This window comes from Mus musculus, chromosome 14, assembly GCF_000001635.26.
Source record: "Mus musculus strain C57BL/6J chromosome 14, GRCm38.p6 C57BL/6J".
NCBI classification, from domain to species: Eukaryota; Metazoa; Chordata; class Mammalia; order Rodentia; family Muridae; genus Mus; species Mus musculus.
Genome location: NC_000080.6, coordinates 121994479 through 122010938, shown reverse-complemented (window position 1 = coordinate 122010938; position 16460 = coordinate 121994479). Strand labels below are relative to the sequence as shown.

The 16460-nt window shown below is 46.1% G+C and overlaps 1 protein-coding gene and 1 long non-coding RNA gene across 4 annotated transcripts in view; both read right to left on the bottom strand.

Moving 5' to 3' along the window:
• Ubac2 (ubiquitin associated domain containing 2) overlaps positions 1 to 16460 on the bottom strand; it is a 142477-nt gene that overhangs the window by 10097 nt on the left and 115920 nt on the right. For all 3 annotated transcript variants that reach the window (XM_006519492.3, XM_030247988.1, NM_026861.2), the window contains one exon: positions 2026 to 2148. In XM_006519492.3, coding sequence (XP_006519555.1) covers positions 2026 to 2148 — 123 coding nt within the window. The remainder of the gene's footprint in view (positions 1 to 2025; positions 2149 to 16460) is intronic.
• Positions 6290 to 16459, bottom strand: Gm33473. Its single transcript, XR_874990.1, has 2 exons — positions 12536 to 16459; positions 6290 to 10095 (listed from the first exon to the last, which is right to left on the bottom strand). It is a non-coding gene; the product is annotated as a predicted gene, 33473 (long non-coding RNA).

Genomic DNA, 16460 nt, shown 5'->3' with positions numbered 1-16460 from the left:
TGTTCCTCTGTCGCCCAAACCTAACGGAGTTAGTGAAACACAAGCCTGAGGCAAGAGACTCCCAGACAAAAGGGCCGACTGACCGACTGTTAGCCCAAGGTGGCCAGTTGACAGCGCTCTCCCAAAAGCACCTGCCCAGGCCTATGGCAGGGCTGTGGGCAGACCTTCTGAGTTACAGAGCATGCCAGGACAGCAGACACTTTGGTCTGAGGCTGGCCTGGTGGTGCAGCCAGCTGTGGAACCAGTTGTGGAAGCAAGCTGCACAGGCAGAGGGATATTTCAAGTGTTATCACGGCAATGTTTTGGACTGAAACAAAATTTAAAATGCTTTTTCTCATTTGAAATAATTTCAAACGTGAAGCTTCAGAAGTTCCCTAAAAATCCTGCTGGCTCCTCACCAAGAGCAGCTGCCATGATTTGTCGAGTTGCTTCATCATCTCCTGAGCCACTGTTAATGCAGCTGGAAAAGCTGGAGTCCGACACTAATAACCTCATCCACCCACAGTCCACACCATCAGCTGACTGACTAACGGCTTTCACTGCAGACTTCTCTCCCAGCGCATTCAGACCATAGACGTCAGCTAGGTGGAGGGAGCAGCCTCCTCATTCCCTTTACCTGTAGCACTTCCTGACATTCTAATTTATGAGCAATACAGGCTTATATGAAGAAATCAGGCTATAAAGAATAAACAATACTTTACTCAGGTCCCTCAGGTTGCGTAAAGTGCTGTATTTTGAATCCCTTTCATTGCATAAATACAGTGCTTCTTTGTTCCATTATTGGTGATGTTAGTTTTGATAATTGGGTGGGACCCGATTTCTTTACTATGTGGATGTTATTGTCCTTGTGTAGCAAGTATCTTATCGATGAGGAGATAGTGTGAAAATATAGAAACAGGCAGATTTTTCACATATTAAAGACTTTCCCTTGAATTAATGTTTATTATGGTTGTAAAGCTGTGGTTTCTAAGAAAACACTGTCCTTTCTACTATCTGGAAACATGCTCTTTCTTCTACATATTTCTGTAATATTTATCTATCAGCATCAGCACAGCGATCTGAATGAGAAGAGTCTCTCATAGTCTCAGGCACATGAACACCCTGGTTCCCAGTTAGTGACACTGTTTGCGGAGGTTTAGGCGGTGAAGCCTTGCTGGAGGAAGTGTGTCACTGAGGGTGGGATCTGGAATTGAAAGCCTCACTCTGCTTCCAGTTTGTTCTCTGAGCTTAGTGCCTCTGTCTGAACACGTGAAACACAACTTCCTGCTTCTGCTGCCCTGCTTTCCACTGCTGCTAGACCTCCCCGACAGCGAGACTTACCACAGTGGAACCATGGGTGCGCGCGCGCGTGCGCGCACACACACACACACACACACACACACACACACACACACACACAAAGAACCCATGCTATGCTAATTTCATTTCTCCCTCAGTGGCAGAATTACAGCTCCTGAACCACTGAAAATTAACCAAAGAAAAAGCTTAAGACTTGTTTAAAAAAAAAAACCAAAACATAAAAGTAAAAGCCTCACAGAGGTGCTGCTCTTTTCCTACCTCCTCTCAACCCTGGGACTCCAGACCCTTCCCGCCTTAGCCTTCTACACAGCAGGATGACAGGTGTGTGTAGGGAGCTAAGGTACAAGGAGTACATGCTCCCGTGTGCGTGCGTGTTCCCACGAGCCTGCCCCTGCACAGGTCAACCTTCTGTGTCCTTCCTGAGCTACTGACCACCTAGTTTTTTGAGATAAGACCATCTTTTTGCTGAAACCCGAGTTCTGCCAATTAGGCCAGCCTGGATTGCCTAAGCAAGCCCTAAGACCATCCTATCTCTGTCGTCCCAGAACTGGGGTTACAATGTTGGCATTATTAATGGGTTCTGGAGATCCAGCTCTGGTCCTCAGGCTTGCATGGCAGGCACTTTATCATCTCTACAGTCCCCTAATCAAGCTTTTATTTCTTGCTGGTCCAAACTGCTTCAAGCCTGCAGCGTGGATTGGACTGAGTACGGGTGTCACTGGTTACCTGCTCTTCAGAAACTTCCAGGGGAGGAGATGCTCGCTGCTCAGACCGAGGTCCATCTTGATAGTTGATATTTCGTCGCTGACGTAAAGGGGGGAAAAGCCGGTTCCAATTGATCATTCCTCCCTACAAAGAGAGCAACACAGGTCAGTCAGGAAAGCAGCAGATACCTGCAGTGCCTAGGGAGCCTTCCTAGAGGCAGTCAGAGCCCCAGCTGGGAAATGAAACCACTCTCAACCAAGAGGATAAAGCCAGCCCCTGCCACAGGCACAGGAGAGAAAAGGCTCCAGGTCGTGTGAAGTGTTTTGTGTGGCTGGCACAAGGTGGCAAAAATGCAGACTAGACCTCCTAAACAGCCTCAGCCTCACGGACCCAACACTGGCCATGGCCACAGCCATATCTTAAGAGTTCAAGGTTCTGCAGGGTGCCATGGAGACACAGACATGGATAAGGAAATAAGAAGAAAGCCACTGCTTCAGACACTACCAGCCCGTGCTCTATGTACTCATTTCTGAGCGTCTGTGGTCCAAGAAGACCAGAGGCTGTAATGAAGTCTACACCCAGTGACAAGACCAGAGGTTGTAATGAAGTCTACACCCAGTGACAAGACCAGAGGTTGTAATGAAGTCTACACCCAATGACAAGACTGTAATGAAGAGGCTGTAATGAAGTCTACACCCAGTGACAAGACCAGAGGTTGTAATGAAGTCTACACCCAGTGACAAGACCAGAGGTTGTAATGAAGTCTACACCCAGTGACAAACTACAGAGCCAAGGGCAAAGGTTCACAAGCGAAGGTCACTAACTTATTGAGTCTAGCCTCTGCGGATACTGAAGGTGAAAGATAAATCCACTGTTGGCTTTAAATCTGAGGTAAAATACATGACATGGTGCTTTCTAAAAATGCCTGTTTTTGCTGTGTGCAGATCTCTGAATTTTTAACTTTAAAAGGACTATTTCTAGATGTCTTAGAGTTTCTGCAAATATATAGAAGGTGACAGTCTGAAAACTTTCCTCCTTATGAAGACCTAAAACATTCAAGAAACATACTTAACATACACACACACACACACACATATACATGTAGACACAGACACACACATGTATATACACACACGTAGACACAGACACCTATACACATACATGTAGACACACACACACATGTAGAAACACACAAATGTTCATGGCTGAATACAAAAGGGAAAAAAATTGGAAATCCTAATGTACCAGAAACAAGTAGACACTGGGAACAACAGCAGAAGCACACTGAGACTTAGCCAGCCAACCAAACAGAAAGGTCAAGAAACCAGAGGCAAACCCAAGCACAGAGGGAGCCAGGCCATCTCATGCACAGCACTGGGATGATAGCAAAACCATGAAAACGATAAGGTTAGACTTCTGTCTCTGACCACATATGAAATATGTGCCACAGATTAGACTAGGACATGGGAAGCTAGATTGTTAGAGCCTTTAGAGGATACTTCCACGTCATTGTGATAGGAAAAGATTCCTCAAACAAAAATATAAAAAAGATTGCTAAAATGATTTTATCACCAATAGAAATTTTATTAAAAGTTGAGTCGTTGTCGACTAAAACAAAATGACAGTTAATATAGACAAACTAATATTGAAAGAAAATGTCCATGAGCCAGGCATGGTCGTGCACACCTTGCTTTCTCCTTCCTTCCTTCCTTTCTTCTTTTCTTTCTTTTTTCTTTCTTTTTGAGAGGAAAGAGTTTATTTCATCTTATATCTTACAGTACATTATGAATGGTAGTCAGGACAGGAAATCAAACATGAACTGGAGGCAGGCACTGAAGAAGAAGAGGTCATGAAGGAATAGAATTACTATCCTGTGCAGACTGATTTCTTATTCCAGATGTTCAGGGAATGCACTTGCAATGTAAATCATCAGTTAAGGAAATACTCAGTGATCTTTTGCCTACTTGACAATCTGATGAAGACAATTTTTTAACTGAAGTTTTCTTTTTCAGTTTGACTCCTGTTAGACTATATTTGATAAAAAACAAAGAGAGAACAAGAGAGAGAGAGAGAGAGAGAGAGAGAGAGAGAGAGAGAGATACTGATTGATTGATTTTCTCAAAGAACCAGCTCTTGGTTTTGTTGATTCTTCATATAATTCTTTTTGTTTCCACTTGGTTGATTTCAGCCCTGAGGTTGATTATTTCCTGCAGTCTGCTCCTCTTGGGTGAATTTGCTTCTTTTTGTTCTAGAGCTCTCAGGTGTGCTGTTAAGCTGCTAGTGTATGTTCTCTCCAGTTTCTTTTTAGATGCGCTCAGAGCTATGAGTTTTCCTCTTAGCTCTGCTTTCATTGTGTCCCATAAGTTTGGGTATGTTGTGCCTTCATTTTCATTAAATTCTAAAATGTTTTAAATGTCTTTCTTTATATTTTATTTTTTTGGTTTTTGGAGACAGGGTTTCTCTGTGTAGCCCTGGCTGTCTGGCTGTCCTGAAACTCACTCTGTAGACCAGGCTGGCCTCGAACTCAGAAATCCGACTGCCTCTGCCTCCCAAGTGCTAGGATTAAAGGCGTGTGCCACCACTGCCTGGCCTTTCTTTATTTCTTACTTGACCAAGTTACTCCAAATAGACTGGACCAGAAAAGAAATTCCTCCTGTCACATAATAGTCAAATGTACAAAAGAAAGAATACTAAAAACAGTAAAGGAAAAAGGTCGAGAAACATATAAAGGCAGACCTGTCAGAATTACACCAGACTTCTCACCAGAGACTATGAAAGCTAGAAGATCCTGGGCAGATGTTATACAGACACTAAGAGAACACAAATGCCAGCCCAGCAAAACTCTCAATTACCACAGATGGTGAAACCAAGATATTCCATGACAAAACCAAATTTACACAAAATCTTTCTACAAATCCAGCCCACAGAGGATAATAGAGAGAAAACATCAACACAAGGAGGGAAACCACACCCTAGAAAAAAGCAAGAAAGTAATCTTCTTTCAACAAACCTAAAAGAGGATAGCCACAGAAACATAATTCCAGTGGTGCACACCGTTAATCCCAGTATTCATGTGGATCTCTGTGAGTCCAAGGACAACCTGGTCTACAGAAGGAGTTCCAGGACAGCCAGAGCTACAAAGAGAAACCTTGTCTTAAAAAACAAAACAAAACAAAACAAAAAATGTTCACGACATGTAACAGACAAGAAAACACACACACACACACACACACACACACACACACACACACTCACAAGAAGGGGTGAGAGAGACAAAGACAGAGAATGATTCGCACATACACAGATATAAATCAAAATGAAAATAAATCTTAAAATGGATATGGCTGTTCAGGGACCCTATACTGGGGCAAGAGGGGTGAGGCTGGGTTCTATAAAGACTTCATGCCCCTGTCACAGAGCAAGGCTTTCTAGTGCTTTACCTCTTGGCACATACTGCTTTATTTACATCAGCTGAAGTACAATACACAGAATTACCAAGTATTTATCAATGTCTACTAATACCTTACACAATGAATCTAGAAAGAGAATTAAGGCAATGTTCATGCCTCGTAGAAGCTCACAATCTAGTTGTGTCCCATCAGACCTTCGCAGTGCTGGGATGCACTGGCCACTCCTCGGCAGCCTTTTCTCTGGGCTCTGGTGACATCGTGCTTTTGTCTTTCCAGTCCTGTGACCCGTCAGACAGTGTCCCTAAGGAGTTTCTTTTCTCCTTCCATGTTCTGTTGGCAAGCTCCCACCTACCAGCAGGGCTTTAAGCACCATGCTAGTGAGGATTCTGAAGTTTAAATGTTGTGCCCCACAGCTATAGAACCAACTGCCCTGGACTTACATCCACCTAACTGTTCCAGAGGCATCTAATGCAGCGTGCCCCAAACCTAACTTCAATCCCATTTCCTCCCATGTCCCAACCAGGGAGTGCTGTCTATACCTGCTCACAGCGTAAGCAGTATCTGAAGCTCTCTCTTTCTATTGCTCTGTGCTAGACCAATCTGTAGGGCAGGATAGGGACACAAGTTTTAATGTGCCCCTCCTCTATTTAAAAAATCTTTCAACTTCCCATAAAGAAACACTTGTGGCTAGGTATGGTGGCATACACCTTTGATCCCAGCACGCAGGATCCCAGAAGGCAGGCAGAGCTCTGAGTTCATGGTCAGGCTGGTCTAAAAATCGAGTTCAGAACAGCCAGGGCTACACAGAGAATCCCTGCCTCAAAAAACCAAAAACCAAACCAAACCAAATCTCTCTCTCTCTCTCTCTCTCTCTCTCACACACACACACACACACACACACAAAACCCTAAAAATAAAAAAATAATACAATACAAAACAAACCACCCTTACTAATGAACAGCATACATTAATTCCTAATGTTTTAAAGATTATTTTTCATTTCACTTGTGTGTACAAGTGCACGAATTTGGGCACATACACAAGAGCATGAATGTGGAGGTCAGAGAGCACATAGGATTGGTTTCCTGGCTTAGCGGCAGTGCCTGCCCCTGCTGAGCTCCTCACAGGCCCTGGCTGCTAACTCTAAAGCCCTGACTGATAGAAGAAGGGAACTGCACTCTTGCATCTGCTTGGGCATCGCTCCTGTTCTATCTGGTTTTAAAACAAATGAAGAATTAAAGGGTGGCACACACAAAGTCTTCCCAGATACTACAAACCACACTCTGACAGTCAGCAGGTCCACAGCACTCTCAGGACAATCAACATGTTTCCCAATGGCTCACAGTAGGAGCCTGTGATCCCCTAAGTGGGGCTAGGGTCTCACTGTACTAAGTCAGCACTCTGCACATTTCAGCTGCACAGTGACTGGCCTGACTCTCACACTCCACCAGGGCTGAGACTCCACTCTGTTCTGTGTAGACCTGGCACAGTTAGATACTTGGGAAACACCCACTGCACAGATAAACAAATGGACAAACACACAGTAAAGTGCTCTGCTGAGCTATGGTACATGGAGCTGTCTTGACAAAGATCTAGGTTTACTAACCAGTAAAATTAGGTGGTAGGTTAATAAAGCAGGTGTGGTGGAAGGGTTGAGAGGGCTGGATTGGAAGGAGGCTCACAGAGCAGACAGAGGCTGAAACAGAGAAGGACAGAGGAACCTATCCTCTCATGAAGAACCTAAGAACCGAGGTAGGAGGTTGTGGAGGTGATGTGAAGCCACAGGCTAGCTCCTCAGGTCAGCTCCTCAGGCTAGGGGTTAATGGTCACTGCCTGCTGCTTCCTTACCTCTGGGGGAAGTGCAGTTTGGCATGCTCAGCTTCCTTTCTTGGTATGCAGCATGCTGACTATCCTAGGAGGGGCCAGGTAAGCAGGGTTGCACTGAGAGAGCCAACTATTTCCCCAAAGAGCTTAGCTGAGCTGACAAACGCACACCACCAACTGACACTGAGGTGGTGCAGGGTAGCCCACCCAACCCTGAACTGACAAGAGAAGCACTGTCCAAGGCTTCAACAGGCGTTCCCTGGAAAAGGTAGGGAAAAAAAGAAGAAACCAAAGGTCCACCTCTATCACCACACACACAAACTAGCAATTCATGTATTATTTGAAAAGTAGGTGGGAGGGAACAAGGCTTGGCAGGTGTTAGGGTGACCTAGGAGGAAGCCCGCACAGCTGTGATGGCTCTCAGCTTCAGGTTTGGTATGGTTTATCTTGCTCACTAGCTTTGGGCTGAGGGTCTTCAAACTGCCCAATGTTCCCAGCAAGCCCTGTGGTGGCTGGGTAGGAACTCCATGTCCTGCTGCTCAGACTTGGAGTCTGGCTCAGGGGGAAGCAGTTCTGGCAACATCACTATCCTTAACCATGCCTCTGGCTTCTCTTGCTCGGTCACAGGCCTTGCCTGTTTCTTTGCATTGGTTGTGTTGGGGCCACGGCAGTGTTTCAGACACTGAACTAGGAACAAGAGTACACCGAGGAGGGTACAGAGGTATGGGGAAGCTATGTTATAGAGTGCAGAATGGAGCTCGGCAGCCCTTGCCAAGGACTCGTTAACCAGCACTGCACCTGTAGACAGGTACCCAGGTCCGCTTGTTTTCACTGATACCTTTCTTCTGAAAGGGCTGCGATACCCATCATGGCTCTCTCTCCTGAGATATGGAACCACTTTCACCATGGGTTAACAATGGATTATATCAGCTTCAATGTCTCTGCAAACTCAGTCATAAACATTTTGTCTCTGATTCAGAGACAAAATACCTGATAAATCCCCTGATAAATGCAAGATACCTTGTAGTCTCCCCTCCCCCTCCCCTCTGATTCAGAGACAAAATACCTGATAAATCCCCTGATAAATGCAAGATACCTTGTAGTCTCCGCCCCCCCCCCCCAAGCTCTCAGGGATGATCTGCTCCTCTTTTGTGGGCCTGCCACTACTGGCATCTTTGTTGTCCCACTCTGAGATTATGCTGGTGGCTTCTTGATGACACGGATGCTATTCACACTTTCTCCAATCTAATCTGCACACCAGTGTGGGCGGCCTGCACTCAAGCCTCCCACAGTAACACCACCACAACGGAAAGCTGGCAGTACAGTGTCTGAGACGTCTGTCCTGCTTTAGAGGTTCACGGTTCCCATCCTAAACCATGTCTCCCCTCTTCCCAGAGCTTTCCTTACTGAGTACCCCGTAAGCAGACATGAGTTTACTCAAATGGTCTGACTCCTTGCATTGTGCTCCCACATTTCCTGGGGGCTTTCCCCTTCTTCTGTGCAGGCCCAATTCTTCTTTCACATCCATATCAGTTTCACTCATCAAAGTCCTCCTTCCTCCCCATCTCTGGCCAGGTTCTATGGAGTCAAGGAGCTGATTCCATACAGAATAAAACCTGGGGTCTGGGTTTCCACATGTGGACGACAGCAAACCAAACTAGTTGGTTCTTAAGCTGATTGGGCGTTTCTTCATTAGGCACCGTGAGCATCTTGGAAGCAGAGCAGTTTTCTTTCTGAAAGAGCCTTTTCTGTTAGAGCAGGAGCCTCACAGCCTTGCATAGTAGCTGTGGATTGGGCTCCCAGGCACACAGAGGACATGTCCCCTATGTCTCCCTCTCTCAAGCTCCTTTGTGAGCATTACAGAACCCAGGACAGTCTGCAAGGAGACATGAACTCCTTGGGTGACTATCCTATGAGATCAGAGCAATGGGTAGTGTCCACTCAAGGAAGGCACATAGAGAAGCAAGTGGTCTCTCTCGTCTCAGTGATGAGCTGAAGCACAAAGCATGGGCACACAATCTGGAAGCAGCGTGATGTGTGCACACGTAGCGCATCACTTCATCAGGAAGACTGCAGCATACCTTGCTTGGAAAACCTGTTTTACACTCTGAAGAGTGGTCATGGCTTACCACTCTGGAAATTCTGGGCTTCTGGCTATCTGATACCCTCTGCATACTAGAGGGCTCTGAATGCTGGGGTAATAGTGGAGGTCCATGAAATCCCAGGTTTCTCAATTGAGGGGAGTTACAAGTATGCTCTGTCTCTGAGAACTGATGGAGATGGGCTTTGGCACGAAGAGAAGGGATGGTCTCTCTAGCCTACAGAGAGAGTAGACTAGATGCTTTGTGTCTCACCTACAAACTCACTTATGGTCTAAAAGTAACTAGAAAATGAGTCAAGGAGAAAACGCAGCAGAGAATTAGAGTTGCTTGTCACTTTTATAGCTTCAAAGAGAAGTGTTGTCATTTACCTGTCTTCTTAAATTCATGAGACTCTACAGTGCTCTTCTTTCTCATGAAGACACCAAAACAGAATGGAAAATAGAAATGGTTTTCATGAATGTCACCTAATGAGTCAGGCTTGGAAAAGTGTTAGAATTTTGATTGATCCTATCATTCTGGGCTGAATTTCATCAAAAAGGCCAGTAAGAACACTGACAAGCCCGCGAGGCCGGCAGCCGCCTCTACAGGAGGCGCGGATCCACATCAGCAGCTTTTAGCTTTGGCTTCACTTGAAAACAGAGACCTGCATCTCGTTTTCATTTCACTGCAGATTTTTATCGACCCACATCTGACACTGCACACTTACCTGCTCAAGGGAGAAGAGTCATAAAGGAACCGGCTCTAGCTGGTTGGGCCTTGTTGACAAAGAAGCACAGCAATTTAATGAGAATTGGTCTCGAATCAAATCACATCAAAAAGTAAAAGAGCAATGCGTGCACGCTGTCCCACATGGCGGCACCTGAACTCAGACCTGTGTGGGCCTGTTCCCATCAGGTCCCAGGGTTACCTTGAGATGTCCACACAGGTAAAGGAATCACTGTCACCTCTGCCTGATCCTGACACTTTACTGTGACTGCCTCTTTCTCCTGCCACATCAAGGTCAGGAGGTGACACACTGCCTGGTTCACAGCTCTCCTCAGAGAATGGTTCTGCATGTTGTGTGGAAAAGATGCCAATGAAAACAGCTGTGCCAGAGAGGCCAAGAGCTGACAGAAGCTTCTGATAACAAGTAAGTAGCCACGTGGCAGAAAGAACAAGGATGGCACCTGCCAACATACAGCTGTACTCAGTGGCCTTGCTCTCTAAAACACGCAAAACTCACACACACGCTGCAATACACGGGAACTCTGAAAACGTGAAGGCAAGTGGAAGAAGCCAGTCCAACAATGGCTGGTGCAGGCTCCACTCACCTAGACCATCTCATGAGGCAAATTTACAGAGACAGAGTGGGCCGGGAAGATGGGAAGGCTCAGGAGTGTTTGTCAACAGAAACCAAACTTCTTTTTTAAAAAAACATTTAAATTAACTTTTAAAGTTGGCATACAAAATAATGGTTTCATATGGATTTCTTCATCTACATGTACCACCACAGTTGGTTCTTATTTGCCCCTCCCCCATCCTCTGCCACCCATCTCTGGCTTCCTTCTTCCCCACAACTGCTATCTCCTTTTGTTTTCTCATCACATGTATTCACTGCTCTGGACACAGTTTTTAATTGGATACTAACAATGTTCTACATGATTATGGTAATGGCGCAAAATTCTGTGACTAAGAATTAGTGACCTGTATACATCAAGTGGGAAAATACTCAACAGACTACTTTGGATCCACTAGAAATATCTATTAAGTAACAAATACTGAGTAATGAAAATAACTGTCACACCGAGCAAGGCAGGTATGAGTCACTGTGCAGGGTGCATGGTACCTGACAACGCTTGCTGAGGGGAGATGAGGAGAGAAACAATTTTCACAGCCACAGAATTTTCCTAAGGGTGGGGGAGAGAATGTAGCTAATGAAGATCAACCTCTTTCAGAGGAAATCACTGAACTGCACGTGTGAACGATGGTTATGCACTTGTGGTAGCATTAACACCTGTCCTTGTTTGGATAACGACTACTTATTACCAAAACAGGTGGCAGGCAACCAGGAAGTACCGGGAGGCCCAGTACACGGAGCATGGAGCACGTTGACACCAACAACTCCTCTGTTGTGTTGGCAAGTCTCCCAGCAGGCTTATACAAAACACTTACTCCTGATCCTAAGACAGAGTAGCTGAGGGTAAGGCTTACTCTCCAGTGCGTGTGCTGGTACAAGGGATCCATAGTGAACAGAGAACAAGCGAGTCCATACGAGTGAGTGTGCAGAGCAGAGAATTCAGGTTTCCTATAAAACACTGAGCTGGAAAGTGCTGGCTACGTACCTCTAGGGCAGGCATTACACATTTTAAATGGTAAAGGCCATGTAATAAGTATTTAAGGCTCTGAGAAGTGGGTGGGGAAACTGAGGCTATCATGTAAGGACATAATAGTAAGATTAATTAAAAAAAAAAACAACACAAAACTCTGGACTGTTCAGAAGACGGGTGGGTGGCCAACAAGTCAGATGGTGGTGAGCTTTGTTCTAGAAGTTGGAGGTTTTAGGAGTACTGACTAAGAGGCTAGCTCCCAATCTGGACTATGCCCCTACTTTCTAAGAGGCAAACTCTTGCTGCCCATGGCATGACGATAGTAAAGCTCCAGAGATCTCCTGGTATACAACTCTTAGCCTATCTTTTTTGTTCCCATGACAACCACTGGATTGTGTGTAGATCACCTGTAACTCACAGCTGTCTCCCTAAAAGCAAATTTCATTTTGATTATGCTTCATACTGTGAGCATGTGGGTGTAACTAAGAAAAACTAAAACTGTTTTGGCCTTAACATGTTCACACACCAGTCAACACAACACTTTTAATGCATTGGGGATGGGTTGGGAGAGGGAACTTCCTAACACACAAAGCCATTCTCCAGGAGACAGCACTCAAAGTCTTGAAACTTAATTCAAATATTATTCACAGAATTAGATAACAAACAAAACAACAATAACAACAACAACAAAAACCCTCAGCCAGGGCAGTGGTGGAGCACGCCTTTAATCTAGGCACTCAGGAGGCAGAGGCAGGTGATCTGAGTTTGAGGCCAGCCTGGTCTACAGAGCAAATGCCAGGACCTCATAGAGAAACCCTGTCTGGAAAAACAACAAAACTAAACACAAACCCAGCAGTTACACAGGCTGCTCCCACCTGCCCAGTTTTACCTGCACTTCCAACTGTCTGCCCAGCAAACGTCCTCAGGGCACTCTGCACACACACTTCCCCACTGAAGAGCACAGCAATGGGAGGCCTAGCCCTCTCTGAGCCCCAGCCTCCAGGAGCCTTCACGTGTTCAGTTATGTAGACACTATGACAATCTTGTCCTTGTGAGTTCTTAGGGAGGAAACGTTATAAAGGCAACTGATGAAATCAACACCACTGGTATTTAGCCCACCCTTCAGCCTTTTTGCCCATGGAAATATTAGGGGTTAACGGAAAGTTCTGGTCTCTCATCTCAAAGCTGGTTCCCCTGGCTGGGAGGCTATGATCACCAGGGAGTGTGTTTTTTCTTTTCTTTCTATTTTTGTTTCAAACAGGTTCTCTACTCATAGCCCAGGGGTAAGCTTTCAGGAGCCCAGGCCACTCCATGGCCTATGACTTACGGCTGTCCTGTGTCTGGATTACCAGCATGGGTGGCCACACCTCATCTGTCACTATCACTCCTTATAGCTCTCAGTTCTTAAGCAAATGCAATCCCCTGATGTCCCACAGTTGTTTGGGGACTCTAGTCTTCCTCCCCTCCCCTGGGCTTTGCAATCCCACCTGATGGCCTTGTCTAGATTCCTCCACACACTACACTGTGCAGAGGTGCCATGCCCCAGCGCTGCACAGGGTCTAGCAGGGACACCACCCCACCACTGCTTTACCTTCTGGAAGTAGCTCAGGCAGCTTCTTGCACACACACAGGGCAGTATGCTGTATTAGTGTCCAAAAGGGCACAAGTGAGTGAAGTTCCCATAGTTCTGTCCTTTCAAGAGCTCATGCCTTGGCCAGGCAGTGATGGCGCACACCTTTAATCCCAGCACTTGGGAGGCAGAGACAGGCGGATTTCTGAGTTCAAGGCCAGCCTGGTCTACAGAGGGCTACACAAAGAAACCCTGTCTCGGAAAACCAAATAAATAAATAAATAAATAAATAAATAAATAAATAAAAAGACACACAGATGTCCTGCAAGGTCAAGCTGTAAACAAGTCAGGACAGACAGAAAAAGTCTGTGATTAGGCTGACAAAAAGGATAAAAAGAAATTGAAGCAGCTAGGAAGAAAGCAGGAAGTTCAGGAACAGGGTAGCCAGGAAAGGAGCTGTTGCAGGAAGAGCAGATGCTTATGAGGAGCAGTGGAGCCTCCTCCTGTCATGGGGCTACTGGTGAAGGCGCTTCAATAGATGGAGGCCAAGGCGGCCCCTCTGGCAGGATTCTGAGAGGGTCTGCGTTAGCTGGGAAGCTCTTGCATGCTTTGCAGCCTGGAGAGCGGTAGCCTGTGTGATGCCTCTTGGGGCTTCACTCATCTGGACAGAGTCAGTCTATGAGGAACTTCATGAGGCCAGACAAGTGGCAGAGTGCCAGATGTGCTTTGGCCTTTCACAAGTCTTCTTCAAGTAGTTATGACCCAGAAATGCTTGCGTGCTTGACTCGGGTTGGCTGACTTGAAAACTGGCTTTAGTACTCAATGTGTCCTTCTGTGGCATGTGCCTGTCATCTGTACATTCAGTCAGGGCAGCGTTGAGGGCAGCGGGTCAGACACGGTAACTGCTCCCCCAGCCTTGTGTCTCCAGTGGATCATAGTCACTTTGCTATTGGGTCTGGCTTGTTGCTACCAGGGCCAGTATCTGACATTTCATAGGCTCATGGGCTTTGTGGGGATTTGTATGTTTGTTTTTATTTTTGTTTTGGATTTTTGAGACCAGGATATCACTGTGTATGTAGCTCTGGCTATCCTGGAACTCACCTGTAGTCCAGGCTGTACACACAAACTCACAGAGACCCAGCTACCTCTGCCCCTCCAGTGCTTAGGTTAAAGTCTTCCATGGGCAGAGCAGGTTAACGCCCTCAGTCATCTACTTAGTGTAAAGAGAAGTGGCTTGTGGGTAATAAAATGCAGCATTCGGATTTACTGGGATAGCCAATGACTTGGCTGGTCATCCAGGAGACTGGAAGGTAGGGCCCAAGGAAACCTGAGGGAAGGCAAGTGTACACAGATAGAGGAACATGTTGGAAGTGTGGTGGCTGTTATCTCAGGCTAATTCCTACCATGGACGTCCATCATAGAAAAGGCAACACGCAGGAGATAGACAGAATGACGGCAACATTATTATTGTCTATCTCAGTACCAGCACAGGAAGAGTAGCCATGATGACATGGATGGAGGTTACAAATGGGCCCTGTGTACCCAGGATGATCTAGCTACTGCCATCATGGAATATCTAGTCTGCTATGAGCAGACAGCAATGAACTGGATACACTATCACCTTCGAGAAGAAATGGCTACTTAGTGCCAACACTGGGCACTGATAACCTGGAGTCATGGCTCTGTATGCTGAAGACTTGCCTCAGCATAACTGTATTGATGATACATAGGGCCTTTAAGGGTTAATTATGGCAAAGTAAGGTCATTAGGTGGACCCTAATCCAAAAGGAACAGTTTCCTTATAAAAGGAGGATTAGGGCTCAGAACAAAGTACCTCAAAGTCGGGCACCCTGGCACACTGTGTAATTTGAACTGAAGGACCCTGGAAGCCTCAAAAGCAAGACCTCTCTAGCCTTTTCCTACCATCTCATCCTGGGGCAAGTCACAGAGACTAGAAACCCACTCACCCAGAGCACACCACAGAACCAACAGAGGCGTTCTTTCCTCTTTCTGAAGACTCTTATCTCAGATGGTCCTATCAGGTACCCAGGAGGGGAGGAAGCTACAGAGAGGCCAAGAAGTCTGCACAAACAGGCTCTGCTGGGTTCTCTATGCTACCACACCACACCCATCCTTTCACTCTTCTCAGGGGTCTTGTAGGATCTACTGCTTCCCTCCTGTCAATCACAAGGCTTCACTTCAGTTCTGTTGACTGTAGCCAGAATCCTTCCCACACAGCTCCCTACTCTTGGTTCTCACACCTACGAGTGAGTCTGTAAGCCACCTCCACCCCCACCTCTGGTCTCTTCACAAGAGCACATGCCAGCCATCATGGAACATGTCATGGGTATCTGTGTCACGTGCTCCAGTTGCTTCCAAGTCCAACAGGGCTATAAGGAACAACTTAGGTCTCTGTCTTCTATCACTTACTCCCCCTAAAGACAAACCCTGGACCCCACATTCCAAAGACGGCAGACTAGACTTTAATACTCGAGGCCACCATGAGTCCTGAAGCCCCACCTCTTTTACCTGGGGAAGGCAAGATAGAAGGATGGCAGGAGAATTCTGCATCTCTCACCACCCCAAAAGATGAAGGAGGAAGTGGGAAGTGAGGGGTCCAATGTGCTGGTCACAGTGTGCGAGGAAAAGCAGATCAGGAAGTCTTAGCTGGGCATGGAGCAACTTCCCCTTTCCCTGTCTCCCTTGAAAGACAAGTGTCATGTCAGAATTTTGGCTAAAGTAGTATTTGTAGGTAATTGTGCAATGGCTCCGGGTTACTGCGGGCTCATCTATGAAAACACAGCATTTATATGATGTAGTCACTGGCTGTTCCCTTAAGGTTTTCTGATCTTGGTATTCACTTTAGCCAAGGAAAATCATACAACTTTCCCCTGTTCCCCTTCCATGGCACATGACTAGCACTTTCAACAGGAAGACATTGTGGCTTTGACAAGATTACAAACACTGATAAATATCCTATCTCATTAACTAGGTCGGTGTTTCTCTTAGAAATAATGCTAAAGATATGAATGTCCAATCTGACCAACTGTTCGGCTGTAATTTTGTTACCTTAAAAACAAAACAACAGAAACCCCAGACACTAACAAAAGCGACCTGACAGACCTGCACTCTCCTTCTCCAGAAAACACATCAAAAGATCAGTGTGAAGTACAGGATTGAAGCGGAGGCCACCACACGTTCTCACTCGTCACAGCGGGAGGAAGCGCACACCTCCGGTCACGCG